Source organism: Carassius carassius, chromosome 35 (assembly GCF_963082965.1).
Source record: "Carassius carassius chromosome 35, fCarCar2.1, whole genome shotgun sequence".
Lineage (NCBI taxonomy): Eukaryota > Metazoa > Chordata > Actinopteri > Cypriniformes > Cyprinidae > Carassius > Carassius carassius.
In genome coordinates this window covers 15,135,384-15,160,593 of record NC_081789.1, presented here as the reverse complement: position 1 = coordinate 15,160,593, position 25,210 = coordinate 15,135,384, and the positions used below count along the sequence as shown (strand labels likewise).

The following is a 25,210-nucleotide window of genomic DNA, read 5'->3' as shown; positions in this document are numbered from 1 at the left end:
CTTAGCCTTTTTATTACGTGCTGAGACAGATCCTTACCCTAGCACTGAACTAGTGAGCAATTCCAGCTGCAGTGTTGAACCGATTCCCTATTCAGAGTCTCCACATCATCCTGTCTTCTCGTGCATTTGTCTTATGTGAACGACCAGCCGTTTTGGAGGATTCTAATTCTGATCTGCACTAGGCCTATATACATTTACATACATTTACATTTAGTCATTTTGCAGACGCTTTTATCCAAAGCAACTTACAAATGTGGACAATGGAAGCAATCAAAAACAACAAGAGAGCAATGATAAACAAGTGCTATAACAAGTCTCAGTTAGCTTAAACGCAGTACACGTAGCAAGGGCTTTTTAAATAATATAATAAATAAAAAGAAAACAGATAAAATAGATAAAGAATAGAGCAAGCTAGTGTTAGAGGACTTTTTTATATAATTGTACAATAAATGAAAAGAAAATAGAATACAAAAAGATAAGAAAGATAGTTAGATTTTTTTTTCTTTAGAATAGAATAGTGTAAAATAGAAAAAAGAATACAAAAAGATAAGAAAGATAGTTATATATATATATATATATTTTTTTTTTAATATAATAGTGTAGAATAGTCAGTGCTACAGTTAGAGGATCAAATAAAGATGGAAGAGATGTGTTTTAAGCCGATTCTTGAAGATGGCTAAGGACTCAGCTGCTCGGATTGAGTTGGGCAGGTCATTCCACCAGGAGGGAACATTTCATTTAAAAGTCCGTAAAAGTTACTTTGTGCTTCTTTGGGATGGCACAATCAAGCGACGTTCACTTACAGAATGCAAGCTTCTAGAGGGCACATAAGTCTGAAGTAATAAATTTAGGTAAATGGGTGCAGAGCCAGTGGTGGTTTTGTAGGCAAACATCAATACCTTGAATTTTATGCGAGCAGCTATTGGTAGCCAGTGCAAATTGATAAACAGAGGAGTGACGTGTATTCTTTTTGATTCATTAAAAATTAATCTTGCTGCTGCGTTTTGGATTAATTGTAAAGGTTTGATAAAACTGGCTGGAAGACCTGCCAAGAGAGCATTGCAATAGTCTAGCTTGGACAAAACAAGAGCTTGAACAAGGAGTTGTGCAGCATGTTCCAAAAGAAAGGGCCTGATCTTCTTGATGTTGAATAAAGCAAATCTGCAGGACCGGACAGTTTTAGCAATGTGGTCTGAGAAAGTCAGCTGATCATCAATCATAACTCCAAGGTTTCTGGTTGTTTTTGAAGGAGTTATGGTTGATGTGCCTAACCTGATGGTGAAATTGTGATTGAAACGATGGGTTTGCTGGAACCACAAGCAGTTCTGTCTTGGCAAGGTTGAGTTGAAGGTGATGGTCTTTCATCCAGCAAGAAATGTCTGTTAGACAAGCTGAGATATGAGTAGGTACCGCTGGATCATCAGGATGGAATGAGAGATATAGTTGAGTGTCATCAGCATAGCAGGGGTATGAAAAGCCATGTTTCTGAATGACAGAACCTAATGATGCCATGTAGACAGAGAAGAGAAGTGGTCCAAGAACTGAGCCCTGAGGTACCCTAGTAGTTAGATGTTGCGACTTGGACACCTCACCTCTCCAAGATACTTTGAAGGTCCTATCTGATAGGTAAGACTCAAACCACTGGAGTGGTATATACTGTATATATAATTTTTTAAGCTTAATAATTGTTTATCTTAATTTATGAGGGGGGTAAAATGCCTATTTCTTTTTTAAGTTTTAAAAAATGAATTACAAACATTTTTATTTTTTTATTTAAAAGGGTCATGAAATGCCTATTAAAATGTTATATCATGTTTCTCATGGTTTATGTTTATAGTTTATGAAGGTCCAATATCTGTGATGACAAAATGACAATTTTGGCTTATATGTATGAAATTCACAAACTGAAAGAAAAAAAACTCTTCAATTAAGTTGATAGTTTCAATAATTGTTTGTGAGAATATGTGAGTCTTGATGCATCAAAAAAATGAACTCCTTTACAGATATGTCTCACCACAGTAAGATTCAACAAAGAATATTCAGAGGAGAAGAAAGAATACATTTTTAGAGCGAATGTAGGACGCCTTTGAAGTATGTTTCACAATTTGGCCGGCTCCCACTGCAGGATAATGAAGGGAAAAGGGTTGAAGGAGAAAGGGGAAACTCTACAGGGAGAAAATGACTCAAATGTGATACATTCAATTTGGCAATTTTGCATGTTTTGAATCTCACTCAGTCCATCCCATCGGGGAAAAATTACTTATTTACTATAATTAGCTGTTGTACATAGATGAGTTAAAATTCCTGATAATCCCTGTGGTTTTTGAAGAGGTCGCCTCATGTTAAATGTTTTTGCAGTGATTCAGCAGGTTTGTGCAGGTTGTTTTCAAAGTGAGCATAGCAGGTGGGAGGTAGATGCCTGCTTATCTTTCTCAAAGAAACCATATATCTTTGAAATCCTTTTGTCAAGCATCACTGAAGGTTATGTGCTTCCATGCCTGGCTGTTTCCTTAATGCAACAAAATGAGATTCTGCCATGTTTATGTTGTTTTTCTCCTGGCAGTTTTTCAGTGCTTTCTGTGCAAATCTGCAGGCACCTCAAAGGGATGCAAATACTTCAAAAGATTTGATCTCTAGCAGTTGATTTATTGTTTTAGAGCATTGTTTGTGAAGACTATTTTTATTATTGCAATTCCCAACAACATATAAACTGAAGTTCTTTAGGCCTCTTTAGATGAGACTAGTTTTTCCTGAGGAGGGTACATTTCTTTTGCAGATGTACTTTGTGATTCTAATAATTAGCAAATTTAACTTACCTGAATCTGTTTTCTCATATTCTATTAATATACATCAGACTTCTGGGAAACCTAATCTAATATAAAATTAATTATAATATATATATATATATATATATATATATATATATATATATATATATATATATATATATATATATGACAGTTGACAGGCTGACAGTTGGGGCTCCATGTCAACAACCACGGGAGAGGAGGTGGCGAGGGCGGAGAGTTGGGCCCTGGACCCAATCCACTTCTTCAACAAGTTAATGTGGTACAGTTGGCTTTCCGGTCTTTGCTCGGGCTGACACACCCTTTAGGTGACCGGGCCCACCTTCTCGGTCACGGTGTATGGCCCCTGCCAGGTAGCCAAGAATTTGCAGGCCGCATTGGGGACCAGGACCAGGACGTGATCTCCCGGGTGGAACTCCCGTGGCTGGGCCGCCCGGTTGTAGTGGCTTTGTTGGGCCTGCTGCACTTGACTGAGGTGTTCCCGGACTAAGGGCATCACTCTGTCGACCCTCTCCCGCATCAGACGGACATGCTCGATCGACGACCGGTGGCCAGCTGGCTGCTGCTCCCACATCTCTCTTGCGACATCCAAGATGCCACGGGGCTGCTGCCCGAACAGGAGCTCAAAGGGGGTGAAACCCGTGGAAGCTTGCTGGACCTCTCGGATGCTGAAAAGGACGTAGGGCACTATTTGGTCCCAATCACGTCTGTCTTCAGCTGCCACATGTCTCAGCATTTGTTTGAGGGTCTGATTAAAACGGGTCGGGCACGCCTGGCAGAACCGCTTCACCTCGGCATCCAGGCCGGGCCAGTGGAAGCGATCACAGATCCGTTGGATGGTGTTCTGGGCCCCAAGGTGGCCGGCCATGGGATGTGAGTGGGCCAATTCCATCACCGTCTCTGTCTTCGTCCGGGGCACCACTAACAAGGTTTTTTCCTCCCCCCTCCGTGGTGCGACACAATAGAGCAGGCCTTTCCTGACGATGAAGTGTGGGATCAGGTGGGGGCCTGGCTGGACCTCTTTCCCCTCAATGACCCGTACTTGGGCCCAACAGTGCTTCACCCGGTCGTCCTCGTGCTGGGCCTTGCTGAAGTCGCCCCCTCCGGACACCTGCTGGAAGACATCAAAGAGGTTATGATCACTTGGGGACTCACCCTCTCTGGCGCTGTCCGAGGCCAGCAGCACAGGACGACATCGGTCTCCCTTCACTCATAGGGGTCTTCGGCGGCTCCTAGTGGGGCTGGCAGGCTGTGTAGTGGTGAGGAGGAGGCAATCAAACCCAGGCCAATTGGGGGTTCGGTGCCTTGCTCAAGGGCACCTAAGTCGTGGTACTGAAGGTGGAGAGAGTGCTGTACATTAACTCCCCCCACCTACAATTCCTGCCAGCCCGAGACTCGAGCTCACAACCCTCGGATTGCAAGTCCAACACTTTAACCGTTAGGCCACGACTTCCCGATGTTAACCCGATGCGCTGCTACCTCTTGTGTATCTCCGTGGATGCACGTGAAGGCATGGTGGACTCTAGACTCTGGGCGGGGGGACAAGACGGTAGGGTGGATGAGGCTGACCGCAGTCCAGGACAGCTTCAAACGGGAGGCCATTCACTTTCACCTCTGCTTGGGAGCCCCCCTTGGTGGGACGCGGTGGGCATAAGCTCATCCTGGGGCGTGGTAGCCCTCGGCCTGCTCACTGTCCGTGAGGTGCCCTCCAGCATGCGTCGCTCCTGGACCACCCTCTGAGGAAACGGTAGCACTCGCTCCCCAGCCTCTCGTCATTGGGCCGCATCCGCCAGCTCGGTGACTTCCACCAGCTCACAAAGAGTCTTAGGGTTCCGCATTCCTGCCGCTTAGGTAGGGTAGGGCACGTAAGAGCCGGTCGATAACCACACGCTCCACCACCTGGCTAGCGGTGGGAACCCCGGCCAGCAGCCAATGCCGCTCGATCTGTCTCCCCCTGACGGCTAGCGAGGTGCTAAATAATTTGTTGCTGTAGGATGCTGACCTCGGTAAGATGTTTGAAGAGTTCCTCCATGATGAGGTGGAGGAGCGTCTGCCTTTTTTTTAGGGTAAGGGCGGCTGTCTGTGATTCTTCACGCTTCTGCCCACATTCTCCACCACTGTGGCGGGAGGAGCAAATGAGTTACATCCATCTTTTTTTTATTAATTTTCATCTTGAAACTCTTTTTTTCCCACCATGAAAAAAAAAATAGTAATTGTGACTTTTTATCTTTTTTCTCACAATTGCAAGTTTCTCACAGTTTACACTTTTCTCAATTTTGTGTTCATATCTCACAATTCTGCTTTTTATATTTGGAGGGAAATATTGTGAGATTTAAACTGAGAGTTGCATGAAAGATTTTCTAAATTGTCAAATAGCAAGAAAAGGTTGCAAATCCCTTTTTATTTTATTTTTTTATCCTGTGGCAGAAACAAGCTTCTATAATAATTATTGGTTTAGTCACAAATTTTCTTTATTAAACAAGTGTGATTCGGACATTGTTTCGAGGACGAATTCCATTCAATAAGAGTTTTCCTTTTATTTTCAATTTTCAATTTTTTTTCTTCTCATCTCTTGCTGTTTCTTCAGTTGATTAAAACCACCAAAAGCAGAATCACCTCTGCAGTGTTCTGCCCTAAAGCCTTCATAGCATTAAACAGGCTCAGTCAGGAGATTTCATTCCTTATTAAATTACTTCAACAGATCTCCTATTCATCAGTCCAGGTGTGTATGAAGAGTTTTATGCCATCCTTGCATCAGTCTGAACGGCCTAATCACCCATGATTCCCTTAGTGAGATGATTCATCATCCTGCATATACAGGTCCTTCTCAAAAAATTTGCATATTGTGATAAAGTTCATTATTTTCCATAATGTAATGATAAAAATTAAACTTTCATATATTTTAGATTCATTGCACACCAACTGAAATATTTCAGGTCTTTTATTGTTTTAATACTGATGATTTTGGCATACAGCTCATGAAAACCCAAAATTCCTATCTCAAAAAATTAGCATATTTCATCCGACCAATAAAAGAAAAGTGTTTTTAATACAAAAAAAGTCAACCTTCAAATAATTATGTTCAGTTATGCACTCAATACTTGGTCGGGAATCCTTTTGCATTAATGACTGCTTCAATGCGGCGTGGCATGGAGGCAATCAGCCTGTGGCACTGCTGAGGTGTTATGGAGGCCCAGGATGCTTCGATAGCGGCCTTAAGCTCATCCAGAGTGTTGGGTCTTGCGTCTCTCAACTTTCTCTTCACAATATCCCACAGATTCTCTATGGGGTTCAGGTCAGGAGAGTTGGGAGGCCAATTGAGCACAGTAATACCATGGTCAGTAAACCATTTACCAGTGGTTTTGGCACTGTGAGCAGGTGCCAGGTCGTGCTGAAAAACGAAATCTTCATCTCCATAAAGCTTTTCAGCAGATGGAAGCATGAAGTGCTCCAAAATCTCCTGATAGCTAGCTGCATTGACCCTGCCCTTGATAAAACACAGTGGACCAACACCAGCAGCTGACATGGCACCCCAGACCATCACTGACTGTGGGTACTTGACACTGGACTTCAGGCATTTTGGCATTTCCTTCTCCCCAGTCTTCCTCCAGACTCTGGCACCTTGATTTCCGAATGACATGCAAAATTTGCTTTCATCCGAAAAAAGTACTTTGGACCACTGAGCAACAGTCCAGTGCCACTGTTTCTGGTTCAACAGTGGCTTGACCTGGGGAATGCGGCACCTGTAGCCCATTTCCTGCACACGCCTGTGCACGGTGGCTCTGGATGTTTCTACTCCAGACTCAGTCCACTGCTTCCGCAGGTCCCCCAAGGTCTGGAATTGGTCCTTCTCCACAATCTTCCTCAGGGTCCGGTCACCTCTTATCGTTGTCCAGCGTTTTTTGCCACACTTTTTCCTTCCCACAGACTTCCCACTGAGGTGCCTTGATACAGCACTCTGGGAACAGCCTATTCGTTCAGAAATTTCTTTCTGTGTCTTACCCTCTTGCAGGTCGGCAGTCTTACCCATGATTGCGGTTTTGAGTAATGAACCAGGCTGGGAGTTTTTAAAAGCCTCAGGAATCTTTTGCAGGTGTTTAGAGTTAATTAGTTGATTCAGATGATTAGGTTAATAGCTCGTTTAGAGAACCTTTTCATGATATGCTAATTTTTTGAGATAGGAATTTTGGATTTTCATGAGCTGTATGCCAAAATCATCAGTATTAAAACAATAAAAGACCTGAAATATTTCAGTTGGTGTGCAATGAATCTAAAATATATGACAGTTTAATTTTTATCATTACATTATGGAAAATAATGAACTTTATCACAATATGCTAATTTTTTTAGAAGGACCTGTATGTGCTTCGGTTGGGGTGTAACTGGATGTACACTGGCTTTGAATTCAAGCACTCCCACCTCAACATAAAGATTCAGACTACAAATTTAGCATACAAAGCAGCTTGAATTACATTTTTAAGATAAGAATTCATGTGCTGCATTAACAAAAGACAAAAGCTTCACATTTCTCCTTTTAAAGTGTGAACCAGATTATAAATCCAATATCACTGTAATGAAAAAATGATTCCATTGAGTCTGTTTTGACACAGTCATTAAGTACCAATTATGAGAAGACCCCTCAAACCCTGACGATTTAAGGCAAGAATAATATACAGATTTATAGCCGGCTACACCCTCTTTAGATTTATAGCCGGGGGGATTTACATTAGAACGGAGCACAAAAGATTTCATTTAGATGAGTGATAGCCTCATAATGTTCCCTGAGGACTAAACACTATTCTTTCAGTCTCTCTCATGTGTTTACTGTATGTACCACATACAGCTAAGTGTGTAGTTTGCAGACACAAGCAATATTTAGTGTATTTTTCTACTTTTTGTCTATGGAGCAAATCTGTCGCAAACTGTTTATTACAATTACCACAGACAATAAAGTTTAAACTTCTTTAATTTAAAAAATACAATTAAGAGACTCTAACAATGGAAATTTACCAGCCCAGTTTTAGTGAAAGGTATAATAAAATGTAATTTAATCAAATGTATGTTATGCTTACATTTACATAATACATTAAATATAGTGCTGTCAAACGATTATTTGCAATTAATCGCATACAAAATAAAAGTTTTTGTTTACATAATGTACAGTGACAAGAAAAGTTTTTTTTCCCCCTTCTGTTTATTTTTTTTATTTTATTCTATTTATTTGAATGTGGCAATTAACATTTTTTTTAAAACCTTTATTTAAATATGGCAACATAATATTGCGCTCTACAATATTTCTATGAATAAATCTCTGACAGAGACAATCAGCCAATAACTGTGTGTATAGTTAGTAAGTATGCTGACGTCATCCATAGAAAGGTCATCCCCACCCTTCCTCTTAGCTTAAGACTTCTGTCTGTGCCTTAGTAAAAGTTTGTCTCAGCAGCTTTGTGAATAGGTTTTAAGAAAAACTCTTAGCTAAAAACTTATACAGCTATTTAGGAGAACTCTTAGTAAGATAAAATGTTTTGTGAATATGGGCCCAGATTCTCCAAAACTGTTCACTAAGTTTATTATTAAATTTCATATTTGAAATCACCAAAGAAATCTGACAACAACTGTGTCATAAATGTTATTAATTTTGCTCAAATAGTGTTATAAAAAGCTTATTTTTCAGGCTAGATCAGCCAGTCCACATGCGCAGTCCTTAGCGCACATCTCAGAGCGCTGACTGTTTCTATAGCAACTGGGACTTCTAACGGCAGCTGCAGTGACACGCTGACTTTACCAATTAGCTCTTTCATTCAGAAGGCGGGGCTTCCTGTGATTTTTTTCCCATTCAAAACTATACAAATGGCACGTCTTGGGTATTCTATAGTCTCGATCTAGACTTTGACTTGGCCACTCCCAAAAAAAAAAAAAATAGAAAAAACTGGAAGGGGGCAAAAATCTTCTCACGTCACTGTTTGTGTGTGTACCGTGTATATTTATTAAGTATATATATATATATATACACACACACACACATACAGGATATATTTTGAAAATATATAAACAACATATTTATCTGAAATATTTACATGCATGTGTGTATATTTATATATACATAATATACACAGTATACACATATATTATGTAAACCAAATCTTAATTTAGATGGGATTAATCGCGATTAATCGTTTGACAGCACTAATTAAATATTAATATAATATCTGGAAAATATTATTTAAATAATGTAGATTACAAACAGACAATCATTTTATTATTTAAAAAAATACATTTTATTAAATAAATAAACACTTTCACCGTTTTGAAATAAAATCAAACTTTTTTTTTTTTTTTTTTTTTTTTTTTTTTTTTTTTTTTGCATATTTGTCATACTTAAAAGATTGAGATCATCAAATACATTTTATTATAACACAAAAATAACCAGTAAATACAAAATGCAGTTTTTAAATAATTATTTTATTTATTAAGGATAAAAAAGGTGTCCAAACCTGCCTGGCACTACCTGAAAAAGTAATTGCCCCCAAATCTAATAACTGGTTGTGCCACCCTTGGCAGCAACAACTGCAATCAAACATTTGCGATATCTGGCACTGAGTCTTTCACATCACTGTGGAGTAATTTTGGACCAACCTTCTTTGCAGAATTGTTTTAATTCAGACACATTCCCTTTAAGGCAAGTCCCTTTAAGGCAAGTCATGTCACTCGGTTGCCATCTTTGAAACGCTTCTCGGGCATGCAAGTGCAACTCATATCTCTTTGATCAGGGCCCATATTCACAAAACATCTTAAGGCTAAAAGTAGCTCCTAACTTGCCGATTTAGGAGAAAATCTTAAAAATAGTGGGCATGTCAGTCCTAAATCTTTGCTCTATGAGTATTTTACAAAGTGTTTTACAGCTAAAATTAGCTCCTAAATCTGTGAAACGTTAGAGGAGTAGTGAAGAGGACTTCTAAGTCACTAAGACCAAATCTGAATTATCCTAAAATGGCTGTTGCCAGCAATCTACCTCGGAATATAAACATTTTAGAAACATTTTTTCTAATTGGTTTGGTTTGGAGGTTATCCCAACTCCATATGTTTGATTAATATATGTTTTCGCGTCAAGTTTGGTTTTCTTTTATGTTTGCATGTCTTACTATCAGTCATGATTTTTCTGCTAATTAAAAGGCTGTTTATATGCATATTACCAAAATTTTATTTGTCGCAGGAAAAAATTAAATACAATTCCACATGAAGTGGCGAAATCACTGTCCAGGATGGACAAATCCTTGACGACTGGTCTATATAGTACATTGGGGAGGACATCCATGTGCTCACCTAACATTCATCGACCTCAAATATGGCTTATCATCTGAGATATGTATGTAGTAACTTTACATGGCAGCTAATTCTAATGTTAGCCTAGAAAAAAGTGTGCATGTTTGTGCGGAGTGTGGAAGCTGAACAGCACGCTTGGGCTACTGCGTGACAGATGGAGGCGCCGCTGAGATCATTTGCTCTTAAAATACTTCGTCATTTTTGGTCATACAGATAAGAGTAATGCATCTTTTGTATCTGTAAAGACTCTACGTATATAAAGCAGAATAGAACGGACATGAACGCATGATGTCAAGAAAACAAAATTATATTCTATTACACTGAACAGACTTGCTTAGCTTCTCTGAAAGTCATCCCGATGCAGTCCGCCTGGTCTCCATCAAAGCCTCGTGGAACAGATGGATGATGTCATTGGCTATTCTGTGCTCATTGCACGGCTCTGGGTGCAGTCATCATCCAGCGTGGAGGGGGCTCCAGATCCAAACGACAGAGGAATCCAGTTTCCAGGTGTTGCTGCAGCAGGATATCAATGAGTACAGAACAGGAGAGGGTCTGCAGTCTATGATCACCCAGCCCCTGCTGCAGACGTACACACACACCCACACAGGCATCCGCAGCATGGAGAGGAGCAGACATTGACAGAAAACAAGGCTGGCATTTTGGAAGAAGAAAGTGAGAAACAGCTGATAACAAACGCTTGTCAGGCAGGTAATGTTTGCTTTCTGCAGCATTGAGGGGTTTCCAGGGTGAAGGATGCCATACATGTGTTTAGTGTGTCTGGATCTTCCACTGATCACCCACAGTAGACATTTGTATTCCTGTTCCTAATATTGAATTAGAATCAGAATGTATTGTAGCATTGTTTTGGTTATTGATTTGTTAAGCAGATTGTCTGCATTGCTGGAATACGTGTGTGGTGCAGGTAGTATAAGGTGGTGTTTGCACTTTCCAAGGGTGGCTGATGGAAGAATATGTAGAAAACTGAGGTCTGAATTCACAAAATGTATTTGTCTTTTTTGTGCAATATATTTCAGTACAAAAACCTGCATCTTGTGTGTGTGTGTGTGTGTGTGTGTGTGTGTGTGTGTCTGTGTGTGTACATATACATATACATTTTTATCTCTCTTTCAGACTATATATATATAAATACATTTAAAATTTCCATTACAGGAATAATTTTCCTTTTAAAATATGTCCTGTTTTCCTGTATTTTTTATTTTTTATCTAATAAATGCAGCATAAATAAATATATATATATATATATATGCTGATTCTGGAGTTCTGGAGAATTCACACTTGAACACTAGGGCACCTTTACTATTTCAATTATGGATTGCACTTTATACACCTAATGCAGATAACATTATTGCGCATCATTATTGGCTAATCAGTGACCGTTTGAATTTTATCAGGTATCTTGCCTAAAGTCGAATGATGCTGTACAGTCCCAGTAAAGTCGTCAGATTGCAATAGTCTGCTACACAAAGAGGGAATTTCTTTGTGCAAATTGTTGTGGGCATGTTTGCAGTATTACTTGATTTGCATAATTCATTTAGTGAATATAGCTGTGTGTTTCCTGAGCAACGTGCCTTGCTGCGTGTATTTCTGAGGTTGCTCTCTGATCCTGTTGTCACGTGATGTTGGACAGGTGTTCTGTTTCAGTCTGTTAGCACATGGTGCATCACTGAAGATTGGCCTCTAAGCAGTATAAAAAGATGACATAAAATGAGGAGAAATTAAATGTTAGGCCATCATGATATTTGTTGACAGTGTCATTGTAATTCACATTATCAATTTTCTTTTGGTCCAGCATCTCCCACCTCCTTTTCTCTCACACTCCTGCTACACTGGCTTCCATTTGTTACCATGGCAACCTTTTCATCCCACCCCTTCTCTCCATCTCCCAACCCATCCATTAAAAGTCTTCAATCCCTCATTTGCCCCCTCTTTCCCTGTCTCTCCCCCGCAGTAATAGCCCCTACCAGGATAGCAGTGTTTACTTTAATGTCTCTAAATAATTCATAGCGTTTCTCAGCGGCTCATAGACAAAAGACCTGTTAAAATAATTGTATGGGTATTCAAATAGCAGTTTTACTTGCACTGCATAATTCTACATATCTCTTCTCAGCGTGAAATGTTTTTAACGTGATATACTGTATTGTTTTGACTGCAGTAAGGAACATGGCTTATAGAAGGCAGTATCAGTTGCTTCTGGAGAGTTTTACAGGCTTATCAAGTGCGTATCTTGTCTCTGTTTTCTACACCGAACTGCGTTGTGGCTACAAGTGTGGGTGCATTGCACTACAAGTTGGTGCTGTCAAGAAAATTCATGTTTTTCTGATTTAGCAAGTTTTATGCTATAAATGCATGCCAGTTTTTGATCTATCTATCTATCCATCCATCCATCCATCCATCCATCCATCTATATATATATATATTTATATATATATATATATATATATATATATATATATACACTCACCTAAAGGATTATTAGGAACACCTGTTCAATTTCTCATTAATGCAATTATCTAATCAACCAATCACATGCCAGTTGCTTCAATGCATTTAGGGGTGTGGTCCTGGTCAAGACAATCTCCTGAACTCCAAACTGAATGTCAGAATGGGAAAGAAAGGTGATTTAAGCAATTTTGAGCGTGGCATGTATGTTCATAACGTAGCATATAAAATAATAATAGAAATTAAAAAATAACAGGAGAGTTTCAAAGTGGTTTAAGCTATTTTGTGTAAACTTTTTTTCCCTATATCACATGCCAAACTAATAACTTTGTAAGCATTAAATCTTTAATTGCTGCTTTCTGCTGTGAACATTTTGTTTGTGATGAAAATAACAGTACATTTTTGTCAGTTATTTTATCTAAACAGATCGATTAACTTCTTCAAGATTTCAAAATCAGATAGCATGCTGATAATGTAGTAGCACTGTAAGATTACATTTGTTTGAATGCATTATTGCGAAAGCGATTGCGTGTGAATCTGTTTAAATCATGCTTTAACCCAAAAATAATCAGTAAAAGAAACAGACAAACTCTTAAAATCCTGCTCGACTCTTGCAGTCATTGTAACCTTCTGATCAAGCTATAGCTAAATATGTTTAACATTAATTCTTGCTGAATATGCAGTTATATTATGGGCTGTTGGCATGAATTGTACTCGTGATGGAGCGCTCTTGGAGCGAGTGAAAACCACGACGCTCATATTCAAGTGTTTGTGCAAAAATTATTAATGTGCATTAATGACAGGGAGGCGCCGTCTCATCACTTTATTTTTTTTCCTGATAATGGATTTATAATTTTTTTAATTAACATAATATCGTGGTGTATCACATACATTAAAACATCTACAGAAAGCTTGAAATGTTTTTTAAACGAAAACTAATTGTGTAATCTGTGAATGTTAGCCTACATTTCTCTCGTCGGAGAGAGCCAGCACTGTGAATTTCATCCTGCAAACAAGAAAACATTTGTTTATTAATAAATAATTAAAACGTCTCATTTTTCACAATTATTATAGGCTACTTCTGCTTGTGCTTTGTTGCAAACTTAATGCATGTGCTTGAGCACGGAATATATTAAGATTTGATTATGTAAATTTAATATAAACCTCCGATTAGTTGAATATAACAAACGAACTACTAGAACTAGAAAAATCGTACGTGGGGGCAGACCATTTTTTAGTGTATAACCAAAACAACAGTCCTATATAAACCGGTTCAGCAAGTGAAAGCCTCATAAGACACTGTCCATATGAAAGAGCAAGAGATTCACACCTTTAACTCGACCCCCACAAGCCATACATAACTAACCCCAAAAAACCCAACCCTCTCCAGCTGAACTGAATTCGGTCTGTTTTTTTTTGCTCTGAGGAACGGTGTGTTTTCATGTTACTGAGTTGAAACTTGCCTGCACTCAGTAGCACTACTCTCTGTATTCATTATTTTCTCGCAGCCCATATTATTATTTTCACAAGACCATAATGATAATAACAAATTATCAATTGATAATGAATCATTATTTTACAAAAAAATGTATTTGTGATCGTGGGTGTTTGCGGAAGGCTTTAAGACCAAGCGGAATCCTTTGTTCCCGCCTCACAGCGTGCGGGACTCTCGCTCAGTGATGAGGCTTCACTGTCTGCGGTTTGACTTTACTAAATCAGATTGAGGCCAATACAACTTATTGATCATGAGACCAACATTTAGCAAGCAGGAAAACATTCATTCTAACGGAAGGAAGACGTAATTCTTTGAGCTAATGCTGTTAAATAGAGAGAGAGAGAGAGAGAGAGAGAGAGAGAGAGCAACTAGTCTAGGGCTATTCTTAAACTTGGAGCTCATTATATTGAAGTACAAATCCAAACACCAGAAACATTATGCATTTTATCAATAATGAAATGTTATGAAAAGTATGCATTTTATTTTTTCACATGCTGTATGGTTGAAATAATATTTTAGTTCACAACTTTAAGTTCCGTTGTTTAAAAAAATGCTTTATTGGCTAATGTTTCATAAACCTTCAGTTGTTATGCTCAAATCCATGCCATTAGTAATTTCACAGTATTTTTACCACCTAAATCACTAATCTTTAAAGTCACAATTCTATAATGGTCAAAATTACTCAGTCCAATGGTATTTTTTAATGACATTATTTTATTATTATTATTATTATTATTTTAATAATTGTAGCCTACATAAATAGGTGAAGCAAAACAAATATTTGGATCGTCCCTTATTTTTTCCCTTATTTTCTTAAAGAATAAGCACGTATTTTCTACAAGAATAAACATTATAACATAATATTAATTAATAAAAATAATTTAAGCAATTAAAACCTTTATTTTAAAACAAATTGAATTTAAATACTATTAAACTAATTTCAAATTCTCAAGGAGTTTATAAGTAAAAAAGGATAAAGGTCACAGTGCATGTTAAATAGTCTAAATGAACTTGTGTTAACAATATAATTAGAACTAACAATATAATTCGATTTTTTTAAATGAACAATTCCTGTATAAAATGGGACAGCAACCTTTATATCAAACATTTTTAAATCGTCCACAGCTGAGCATTGCGGGAGGCTGATCTGCGCCAGAGCACGTGAAGTGAATGTGATGAACAAAGTCATTTTCAGATGCAATGAAAAAAAAAAAAAAATAACCCTGGATAGCCTAGATTAGGCCCATGCTCTGCTCTGAAGTATAACATTTTAACGGATTTTGCTTAATAATGTTATCGTGCACATCTTATCTCACCAAACATTTCTAATGTGCGATTATATTAAGACGTTTGTCTGTGAGATCTGCGAGATCTCTCATGCGCGCCGCGGAGGCTGTCTGTCAGACACACACACACATCACAACGAGCGCGGCGCACGCACATGCATTAACTGTACGTAAACCCCTGCTTAATAATAAAGAGTGACGATGGCAAAGAGATTTGCTTAATGTTATCGTGCACATTTTATCTCACCAAACATTTCTAATGTGCGATCATATTAAGACGTTCGTCTGTGAGATCTGCGATTTATAAAAATAATAAAACCTATATTTCCCTCAAGACTTAGTCATGTTTCTGTGGTTGTTTTAATTTAAACGTGTCTGCTTCTATTTTAGCCAATTAATTTTCAATAAACTAAAACAAAAATAATAATAAACAAAAAAAGGAAAACGAATACAGCTCGTTATCAGACTGTAAAAAAAATACGATGAAAAAGTCATGACAACACATTTTTATGGTTGGCTACTTAACTTATAGAAATAATTTAAGCAATTTAATGCGTTTTTATACTAGTTTAAATCTGAATTTTTAATACTATTGAACTGAATTTAAAATCTCATGGAATTTTACGTTTAAACGGGTGAAAATGCCACAGTGAATGTTAAATATAGCCTAAATAACAGAAGACCTTGATTGCATGTTACCATGAAACTAACAAAATAATTCGATTTTTATTTAAATTAACAATTCATGTATAAAATGGGACAGCAACCTTTATATCAAACACTTCGTCCACAACTGAGCAACGCGAGAGGAAGGTATATTGTGCAAGAGCGCACAAGTGAATGTGAAGAGAATTTTTAGGGGGTAGGAGGATTTTTTTATTCTTAGATTTTAATATGCAATAAAAAAATGGGATAAACACAAAATAAATAATAAAATAAAATAAATTGATATACAGTATATCCAATTACATTACCTGTTGGGTTTACCTCTCTCATTCTGGAAACATCCAAATGTTTCCATATTCGTGATGTTGCGTGTTTGCAGCTAAACTATTATTTATTAGGTAAAATAGGCTTTGTGGTTCACGTGTGTTTCAGTATCGACGGAAAAATATTATAATGAGCAAATATAAATATGCCAAAGTAGACCGCTGCTCCTGCTGAACTGCGCTGTTTACAATGAATATGTGCGAGTGAGGCACCAGCGCATAAAACAGCTGAAATATACCATACTCAATTTTTGCTCACACAGTTAAGGCATAATTGGAGACAGTTTGAAAAATCAAGAACAATAGCAGTTAATAAGAATTATAGCTGTTAGTCTTAATGCTGGACCGTTCTCATTTCGTTCCTCATATGGAACTTGAAGGATTTTATTTATTTATTTTTGCTAAGAGCAAACCAGAATGAAAATATATATTTTTTTAATCCATGTGTGTGTGTTCCTATATATATATATAGAACATAACGGATTAGAACATTTAATATTTTTATTCTGGTTTGTTTATATATATATATATATATATATATATATATATATATATATATATATATACCTAGTAATGACTGTTTAATGACAATAGCATGCAGTAAGTTTTTACATTTTTACTGTAGCCTAAGACTATCCCACGTTTTTAAATTAGCTCTTACTTTACATTTTATAATGGTTTTTAAGGATGTTAAAATGTTATAATATAATGCTATTGATGTTTTACTTGTCCTTTCATCTTAGTTAACAAACCGTCATTTTATTATTACAGTCAGTTCAAAATTCGTCCCTTTGCGCCAACTGCAGTAGTTAAGCGAATTATTTTAACACGCGACTGAATGCAGTTAATGCCGCGGCACCGCGCGGCGGTAAAGCCCATTTAGCTTGTCCTCCTACTGTATATTTCAATTGTTTTATATTACTAGAATAAAATATGAAAATTTATGTAATATATATATATATATATATATATATATATATATATATATATATATATATATATATATATATATATATATATATTTACATATATTAAAATTTTACCCAAAAAAATGGCACACCACAATATTCTTGGCCATTTTAATTTAATTCATATATATTTTGATTTCAATATATACAAAAAATATACGTCGCATTTGAAGAAAAAGTAAGGTTGAAACTAAATAAATTTTCTATGTCAAAATTATTATTATTGTTATTATTATTATTATTCTTTTCACTAAGCTTCACTGTTTCTTTATATTTCATTTCTAAAACATATATTTAGCATATATTTACAATGTATTTTGACCACAAATATATAACTAAAATTACAGCTCTGGATCCCTTTGTTTACCAGTCTTATTTTATCATACACTGTGCACAAGCACACTGAAATAATGAGGTGTAGAAATGCTGGGTGGGGGAGACGCCGCCACCACTTTCAGGTCACACCATCCACCCTTTCTTCATATCAGCCAGATCTTAACCTTGAATCTAATTAACCTGAATCTTATTGCTCTGCACCACACTAAAAGCCCCATATGCCCTCCAAGATCAACAGGACACAGACCGCCAGCTGTAATTGTCTACTTTTATTTATCAGTCAATAACAGGGAGAGAAACAACAGGATGTGTGTGTTTAGAGAAGCAGGCAATGATGAACTTTTAGTGGGAATTGTGAAAATCAATGTTTGTTTGTTCCCATAACTATGACTCGAGCTAAAGTTTGCAGCGTTGAGGAACAAAGAAACTGTATTGATTCCTCCTCCCTCTTAATGTTGGATGAAAGCAGAACTGTGGCTGCTTGCAGTATAAAATATTTCATCAAGGGGGTAAAAACCATGTAATGAAAGTCCAGTTTGCACAAAACAAGGGGTAATGAAAGTGCAAATACTGCAGCGTGTCTCTAATAATCAGATCATCATGAAGAGCGAGAGGGAAATCTCCAGAGCTTTCCAACTGAATTTGCAGCAGCAACAATCAGTCAATTCTCATTAATATTCCAGCCACGTTTCACGCCTCTGAGGAACCAATACACAGCAGAACGTGTTATATTTCATACAACAAACATGAACTGAAGCTTTCATGCGTTTTCCAGTCAGGTGTACTGCATTAGTTACGTTCTTTTAAATCATTGATAATATTTGCGTTTTAAAGTAGATTTTGGATGTGAATGTGACAAGAATGATAATCATTTGATTTGCTATGCTTTGGTGTCATTTTTCATACAAGTGACAGGATGCACTCAAATGACTGTAATTTCATATTCTAGTAATTTAAAGCAAAGGCAATAATAGAATTTAATGAGATCATTCACATCAGATATGTAACATCTCTACAGCTCTGTTGTTTCTTCTTACCCTAGTCGTTTCACATTGAGAAACAGATCACTGAAACTAAAATTCAAGATCAGACTTTGATAGGCATGATGAATAAAAAAATCATCATCCCTATGAAGACAGCTTGCTTTGTTTTTTATCTATTGTTCTCACTGTGTGTTTTTCATGTGCGTTTTTTTACCGTGTATTTTACCCCTGGCTGTGATGAGAGAATGCTGAATTTAGCTGCGCACCGCAGCTGCTTTGAAGAGGCTTCACAAACACAGGTTTGAAGTGGTTTCGTCCGTAATGTGCAGCAGTTAGACGGACTCTTTTGTCTGTGTTTGGTGGAGGGGGTTCGGTAGGCAAATCTCTGCTGCACTTTGAAGGTACCAGAAGACAAGAAAGAGAAAGAGTAGAAATGTAATAGAAAGCATTTATGAAAATGCTGAAGGACTGGGTTTATAAAGATCTATAAAGAATATAAAGATCGGTTTGGACTGTTGAGAAGCAATCGAGTTGAAAGGGATAGTTCTCCCAAAAATGTAAATGATGTTGTTATACATTTACACACCTTCATGTCATTCCAAACCTGAATGATTTACTTTCTTCTGTGGAGCATAAAAGAAGATGTTTTGAAGAATGTTCTGGTCGCTCTTGTCCAAAAGAGCACAAATACCATGAAAGTGGCACATAAGTGAGACTTATGTCGGAAACAATTCAGTGTTATTTTGATATTATTTGTATGCTATTATACTTTTTTTTTTTATTGAATTTGCCTGTATTTTTAACATTTTCAGTTTTCAATTTAATTTAGTTCACATTGTAGTAATTTATGTGCATTTGTCATTAGCTTTAATTTATATTAATTTCAGATTTTTTTAGAAATCATTTCAGCACTTATATTAATAAATTATTTTATTTAAAACAACAGCTTATAGTATTTCAGTTAGTTGCCAATGCAACAACAACAACTTTCTAATTTTCATTTAAGCTTTTCATCAATTTTTTTTTTTTTTTTTTTGCTTTATTTCAGATTTATTTCAGTCAAGCAAACTAGTTTTAATAGTTTTAGTTTTAGTTAAGAAACAAACCACTGGAACAAAATAACAAAATAAAGTCATTAATCACTAATAAACTTCACCTCCAGTGAGCAAAGAATTTATGTGACTGAATTAATGAGTTTATGATTCATGAACGAATCATCCAATTTATATAATTAAAAGATCCAGAAGAAAAAGTTCTTATTCAGGTTCGGAACAAATGATAGCAAGTAATTTTTTAAGTGGGCAATTCTATTAAATAATCAGTATAACAACAAATAAACTAATTGTTTGCATTTCATTTGTTTGCAGTAAACCTTTGAATGGGAATGGTAACATACAGAGAGCAATTTATTATCAACATGTTTGTAATTCAAGTGAAAATGATACATTCTTTGTTCAGATACAGTTGTTCCCTTAAGGTTTTATTTTAGGATGCCACTGTAATGCATATCTGATGGATGTACATTATACATGAACATGCATTGATCTTATCCTTTTATTTCAGTGAAATTGAACAAATTTCCGGAACAAGGCCTGGATCAGTTTTCTGCAGTTATCTTGTATTTCAGGCTGTCTGACATTTCAAACATCTAGATGCTGATTATTCTCTCACTCTTAGTCTAACTTTAGATACGTATCTGTATCTCTTCTTCTTACAGAAACCGGCTACATTGATCCAGTGATTATTGAAAAATACAACACCCCCGGGTTTGTGGGTTGCCTGTCCAGAGTGCAGTTCAACAGCATTGCTCCTCTGAAAGCTGCTCTCAGGTCCCGTGATTCTGTTCCTGTCTCTCACCAGGGTAAACTGGTGGAATCCAACTGCGGAGCTTCACCCCTCACGATCCCACCCATGTCTGCTGCAACCGACCCGTGGCACCTAGATGCAGGTCAGCACATTTAAACAACTTCAAGAGGTCTTGAAGTCCCCGAAATGCACTGATATTTCCCAGAAGTGGTGTAAAAGACATTTAATTTTCAATGCTAGTTTATTGATTGCATCGTTGCATTGCATTGACCTGACCAATGAGATCTAGCCGCTGTAAACCACTTTATAGAAACCCACCTAAATGTGCATCTTAACTGTTTGATTTAAACATGAAAAACAGATACAGAACCAAAATTCTAAAAAGGTTGATGGCCAGTTAGTGGACAAAATGACTTCTGTAAATGCCAATATGCTTTATTCAGCTATAAGTGGATTAAATTAAACTTAAATTATATTATTATATGTTTACTTATCTGACCAACATAATCTACTAAAAATAATCAACTTGAAATTTATTTGGCATAGAGAAAATTATTAATTCTCTTCTCAGACACATCAGACTGTTCAGTGTTTTCACATGTCTATCAGGGTTATTAAAACTATTCAATTATTATAATTATTATGATCTCCTACAGGTGCTGATTTCCCCTTCAATGAAGAAAGAGTGATACCAGATGGAGTAAATAGGAATTCAGCTATAATAGGAGGTGAGATGGATACATATTCTTATCTAATTCTGATGAACAATGCTTCTTTTAGGTTATCTATTCTTTATACGTTAAAGGAGTATTTCATCCACAAATGAAAATTAACTCACTCTTAGGCCATTCAAGATGAAGTTGGTTTCTTCATCAGAACAGATTTGTGGAAATTTAGCATTACATCACTTGCTCAACAGCTGATCCTCTGCAGTGAATGGGTGCCTTCAAAATTAGACTCCAAACAGCTGATAAAAACATCACAATAAACCACATGGCTCCAGTCCATCAATTAACATCTTATGAAAAATGTATTTCTTTATTAAAAACTCTTCATGTGATTGATGGACTGGATTCATATGGATTACTTGTGGATAACTGTGATGTTTCTATCAGCTGTTTAAACGGATTCTGGCGGCACCCATTCACTGCAAAGGATCCATTGGTGAGCAAGTGATATGATGCTTAATTTGCCCAAATCTGTTCCAATAAAGAAACAAACTCATCTATATCTTAGATATTTTTGCATAATTTAGCATGATCTGTTCCTTTAACTGTGGCGAATGTATTTTCCTTGCAGGTATCATTGCAGTGGTGATCTTCACTATTCTGTGCACGCTGGTGTTTCTGATCCGGTACATGTTCCGCCATAAAGGCACCTACCACACCAACGAGGCCAAGGGGGGAGAGTCATCAGAGTCAGCCGACACGGCCATTATCGGCACCGAGGCCAATTTCACAGAGACCATCGACGAAAGCAAGAAAGAATGGTTCATCTAATGGGGGTGTACAGACCCTTTCAGAATCTTTTTTTGAGTATCAGAACTAATGTTTTGGGATCAAGCTCATCACCAGTTTGAGAAACTGTCCTGTACATAGTGGCTGGCTTGTCTCTTTCTATTGTGTTTTGGCAGAAGTCTTTTAAGTGTAAGTGTGTAAACTCTGGATCACATTAATACATCATTTCACCATGTGTTCTTTTTTGTTGTTGTTGTTTTTTAACAGAAACATAATTATTTGCCCAAATCCTCTTTTATGGAAATTTATGCAAGTTTAATCATTTTCTTCACGTGTTTAATCTTACAAAAAGACCTTGTGTAGAAAATGTTTTAGACAGACTGTAAATGTTAAATCCTCTATATGAATATTTGAATTTAATTCATTGCACAAACGACAGAGATATAGGTTTTAGATGACATCAGATTGTATATCATCAGCGAGGGGAAGAAAAACAAGGCATGCACCAAGTCAAATCGACGCTGTCTGTTTGTAGCCTTCTGCACAGCTATGTTCATATATTTCTTGTGGAAGCCTTCAGTTTATTGTTCGTTGCCAAACACCTCTCAGTTGTTTTGCTGAAGGCATGTTTCATGGCATAAAGATGTCATTTTGAGAGATCATTTGGTCTGTGATTCATTTATGCAGGCTGAAGGTAAAGCATTGGCATAGTGGCATCTTTTTGGCAGATGAAAACCCAAACATGTATGTATCATCAGCGTTTGTCATTGAAGATGTAGAAGGTGGGACCACTGGCACCCAATTTAATGACTTAATTCAAGGTGCCTTTAGGATTCAGCCAGCTGTCTGTGGAGAATTACTTTGGTTAAACAGATAAAAGGAGAATCCCAACAAATCAAATGGCTGTTTGTATTTATTTGATATATTTGACTAAGAACAAAGCAGACCCAATGGTTATGAGTTTAGAAGTGTTTGGAAAAGCAATGTCATACAGTATAATTGTTTTGCATTGTGTATTTTGTCAAATTACTTTCAACATTAAGTATTATTTACTTTTTTGAATAAAATGTCAAATAAAACGTCATTTACATACAGATTATCCATTCTCTCAGAGGCTGGTTCACGGAATGATTTTAGACAACCAATGTCTTTCAATGTAATGTATTTGTTATAAATATCTAGGTTTAGAATTATGACCCATCTGCCATGCATTGGAGTAATTCTCAGTCTCTGATCTAAATAGTTTATCATTCTCTCAGAGATATCAAGCTAAATTTGATTGTTGTTTCATCAGTTTTCTTATTTATGTGGTTTTGCAAAAAAGTCGATATGTATTATTTTTGAAAGGTGTATGGGTTATGATATATGTTTGTAAGGGTTTGTGTTCACAATTACATCTCAGACTATAACCATGCTCAATTAATTAAAAATTTCACAAATGTAGAATTTGGAACATATAATGAGGGATTCGTGAGAATGTACAAGAGTCTTGATGAGTTACACTTTTATATTCTAATATCAATTTCTTCACCCCTCATTTACATTGAAAATATAAATATTGTTTTGTATTATTGTACGGTTAGTCAGTTAGGATTCACAATAAATGAAATATATGAATATATTTTTATGAGGATATTTTGTAGATGACCTAGCCTTCCATTGTGTCTCATCTATCTGTGTTAGAGGAAGGATTGTCAAAGTGTTCTCAAGATCTGTGAAGAAAAAAAAGATGTACTTGAATGTTCCTTGTATGGAGACAGAAAGCTTTGATCCTTTTAAAATGTCATAATATGACCCCTTTTCATTTACCTTTAACAGTATTATTCTTTAGACATGTTTAATTTATGTTTTGTGAAGGTGATTTTTGCTTCTTTTTATGTCAAGAGGTAACAAAATAATACGACGTTTTCTATTATTTATTGAACACAGCTCAGTTCTGCTGCCTCTCATATGGCACATGTATAGGCCTTTTTATTAATTGTAAATATAGATTTTTTTTGGTCACAGCACTTCAAGGCTTTGACATTTTATTGTTTTTGAGAAAATATAGGAGTGAAAGTGTAAACAAAATAACATTTACTCATCTGTATCACATATTATGATTGCATCATGTATTCAACTTGTTTTAACGGCAGCATGACCACTGTATGTGAAATTGTACATATTGTACTTTAAACTATTGTGCAATATCACAATTGTATTTACTCCTGGGGGCATATTTTTTACCTTTTGTTATGATGTTGACAAGTCAGGAATGAATAGTACAATACTTTTTATATTTAGAGCAACTCAGTTCTCGGCTGGCTGTTTAACGTAAAATATTTGTACTGACCTCTTTTCGTCCATCTCATTACTGCGTGAGGCCTAATTGCAAAATGAGAGAATTCCTCATTAATGTGGCTATTCTTATGGGAAGGGAATAAAAAGAAGTAGCCTACCTAACAAATGTTTGTTGTGTAGTTTGTTTGTTTTTTCAATGTTAACTACATTCACATTAAATGGAACTTCAGATGTTACCGTATGTCAAAATGAATATTTTATTGAGTTAAATATATATAAATATTGAGTTGTCTATCAGTCCCTATAAAGTTACATTATCAGACATCGCTTTATTTGAAGAAAACTAAAATTGTTTTATTAAATGTATACTGCATAAAACACAAGGTTACTCATGTGCTATAATAAAGAAGATGTGGATACTGCATGGTACGCATATAAAACTGAAGTCCATAATAATTTGTAAACTTGACACGTTGTGATGACTCTTATGAAGCAGAATTTATTCAGCTGCTGCCCGAGCATCTCAGAGCTACAGTTACAGTTACAGCAGCTATATTGTGAATGTAACTGAATGGCTTCAGGATCCGAGGAGGATGGTTGGGTTCTTGAAAGGGATATGGATTGGCAAAAGGCTACTAATAAGCGTAAGAAAAGAAACAGTAATGGATCAGGAACAGAAACCGATAATACTGTTAAAAAAGTGAAAGGACATGACAATGTAACATCTGGCAGTGAGATGCAAACATGGGGAGAGTTGTAACAACACCATTTCCACCAATCAGGGATACGCTAGTCCTATGATAATATAATTAATTACCCACTTCCTCCGAACTTATATCAATGGTTGTCAAGGCTGTAAATAGATATATGCAGATTTTACAATAAACCATGTAAAGAAATTATGGCTAATGATTTTAATGATATTGGGCAAAGAGTAGAGCATAGAGAAATTTGGAGTGGAGTTTTTAATGCCCACTCTATGGAGAAGTGAGTATGCACATAGCAATAGAACAGTGA

The 25,210-nt window shown here is 36.5% G+C and overlaps 1 protein-coding gene across 1 annotated transcript in view; it reads left to right on the top strand.

Moving 5' to 3' along the window:
* The window catches only part of LOC132115626 (contactin-associated protein-like 2), a 455,893-nt gene extending 432,900 nt beyond the window's left edge, over positions 1 to 22,993 (top strand). The window contains exons 25-27 of the mRNA XM_059524041.1: positions 20,368 to 20,598; positions 21,113 to 21,184; positions 21,756 to 22,993. Of these exons, the coding sequence (XP_059380024.1) occupies positions 20,368 to 20,598; positions 21,113 to 21,184; positions 21,756 to 21,955 (503 nt within the window). The 3' untranslated portion in view covers positions 21,956 to 22,993. The remainder of the gene's footprint in view (positions 1 to 20,367; positions 20,599 to 21,112; positions 21,185 to 21,755) is intronic.
* The last annotated feature ends 2,217 nt before the right edge of the window (positions 22,994 to 25,210 follow it).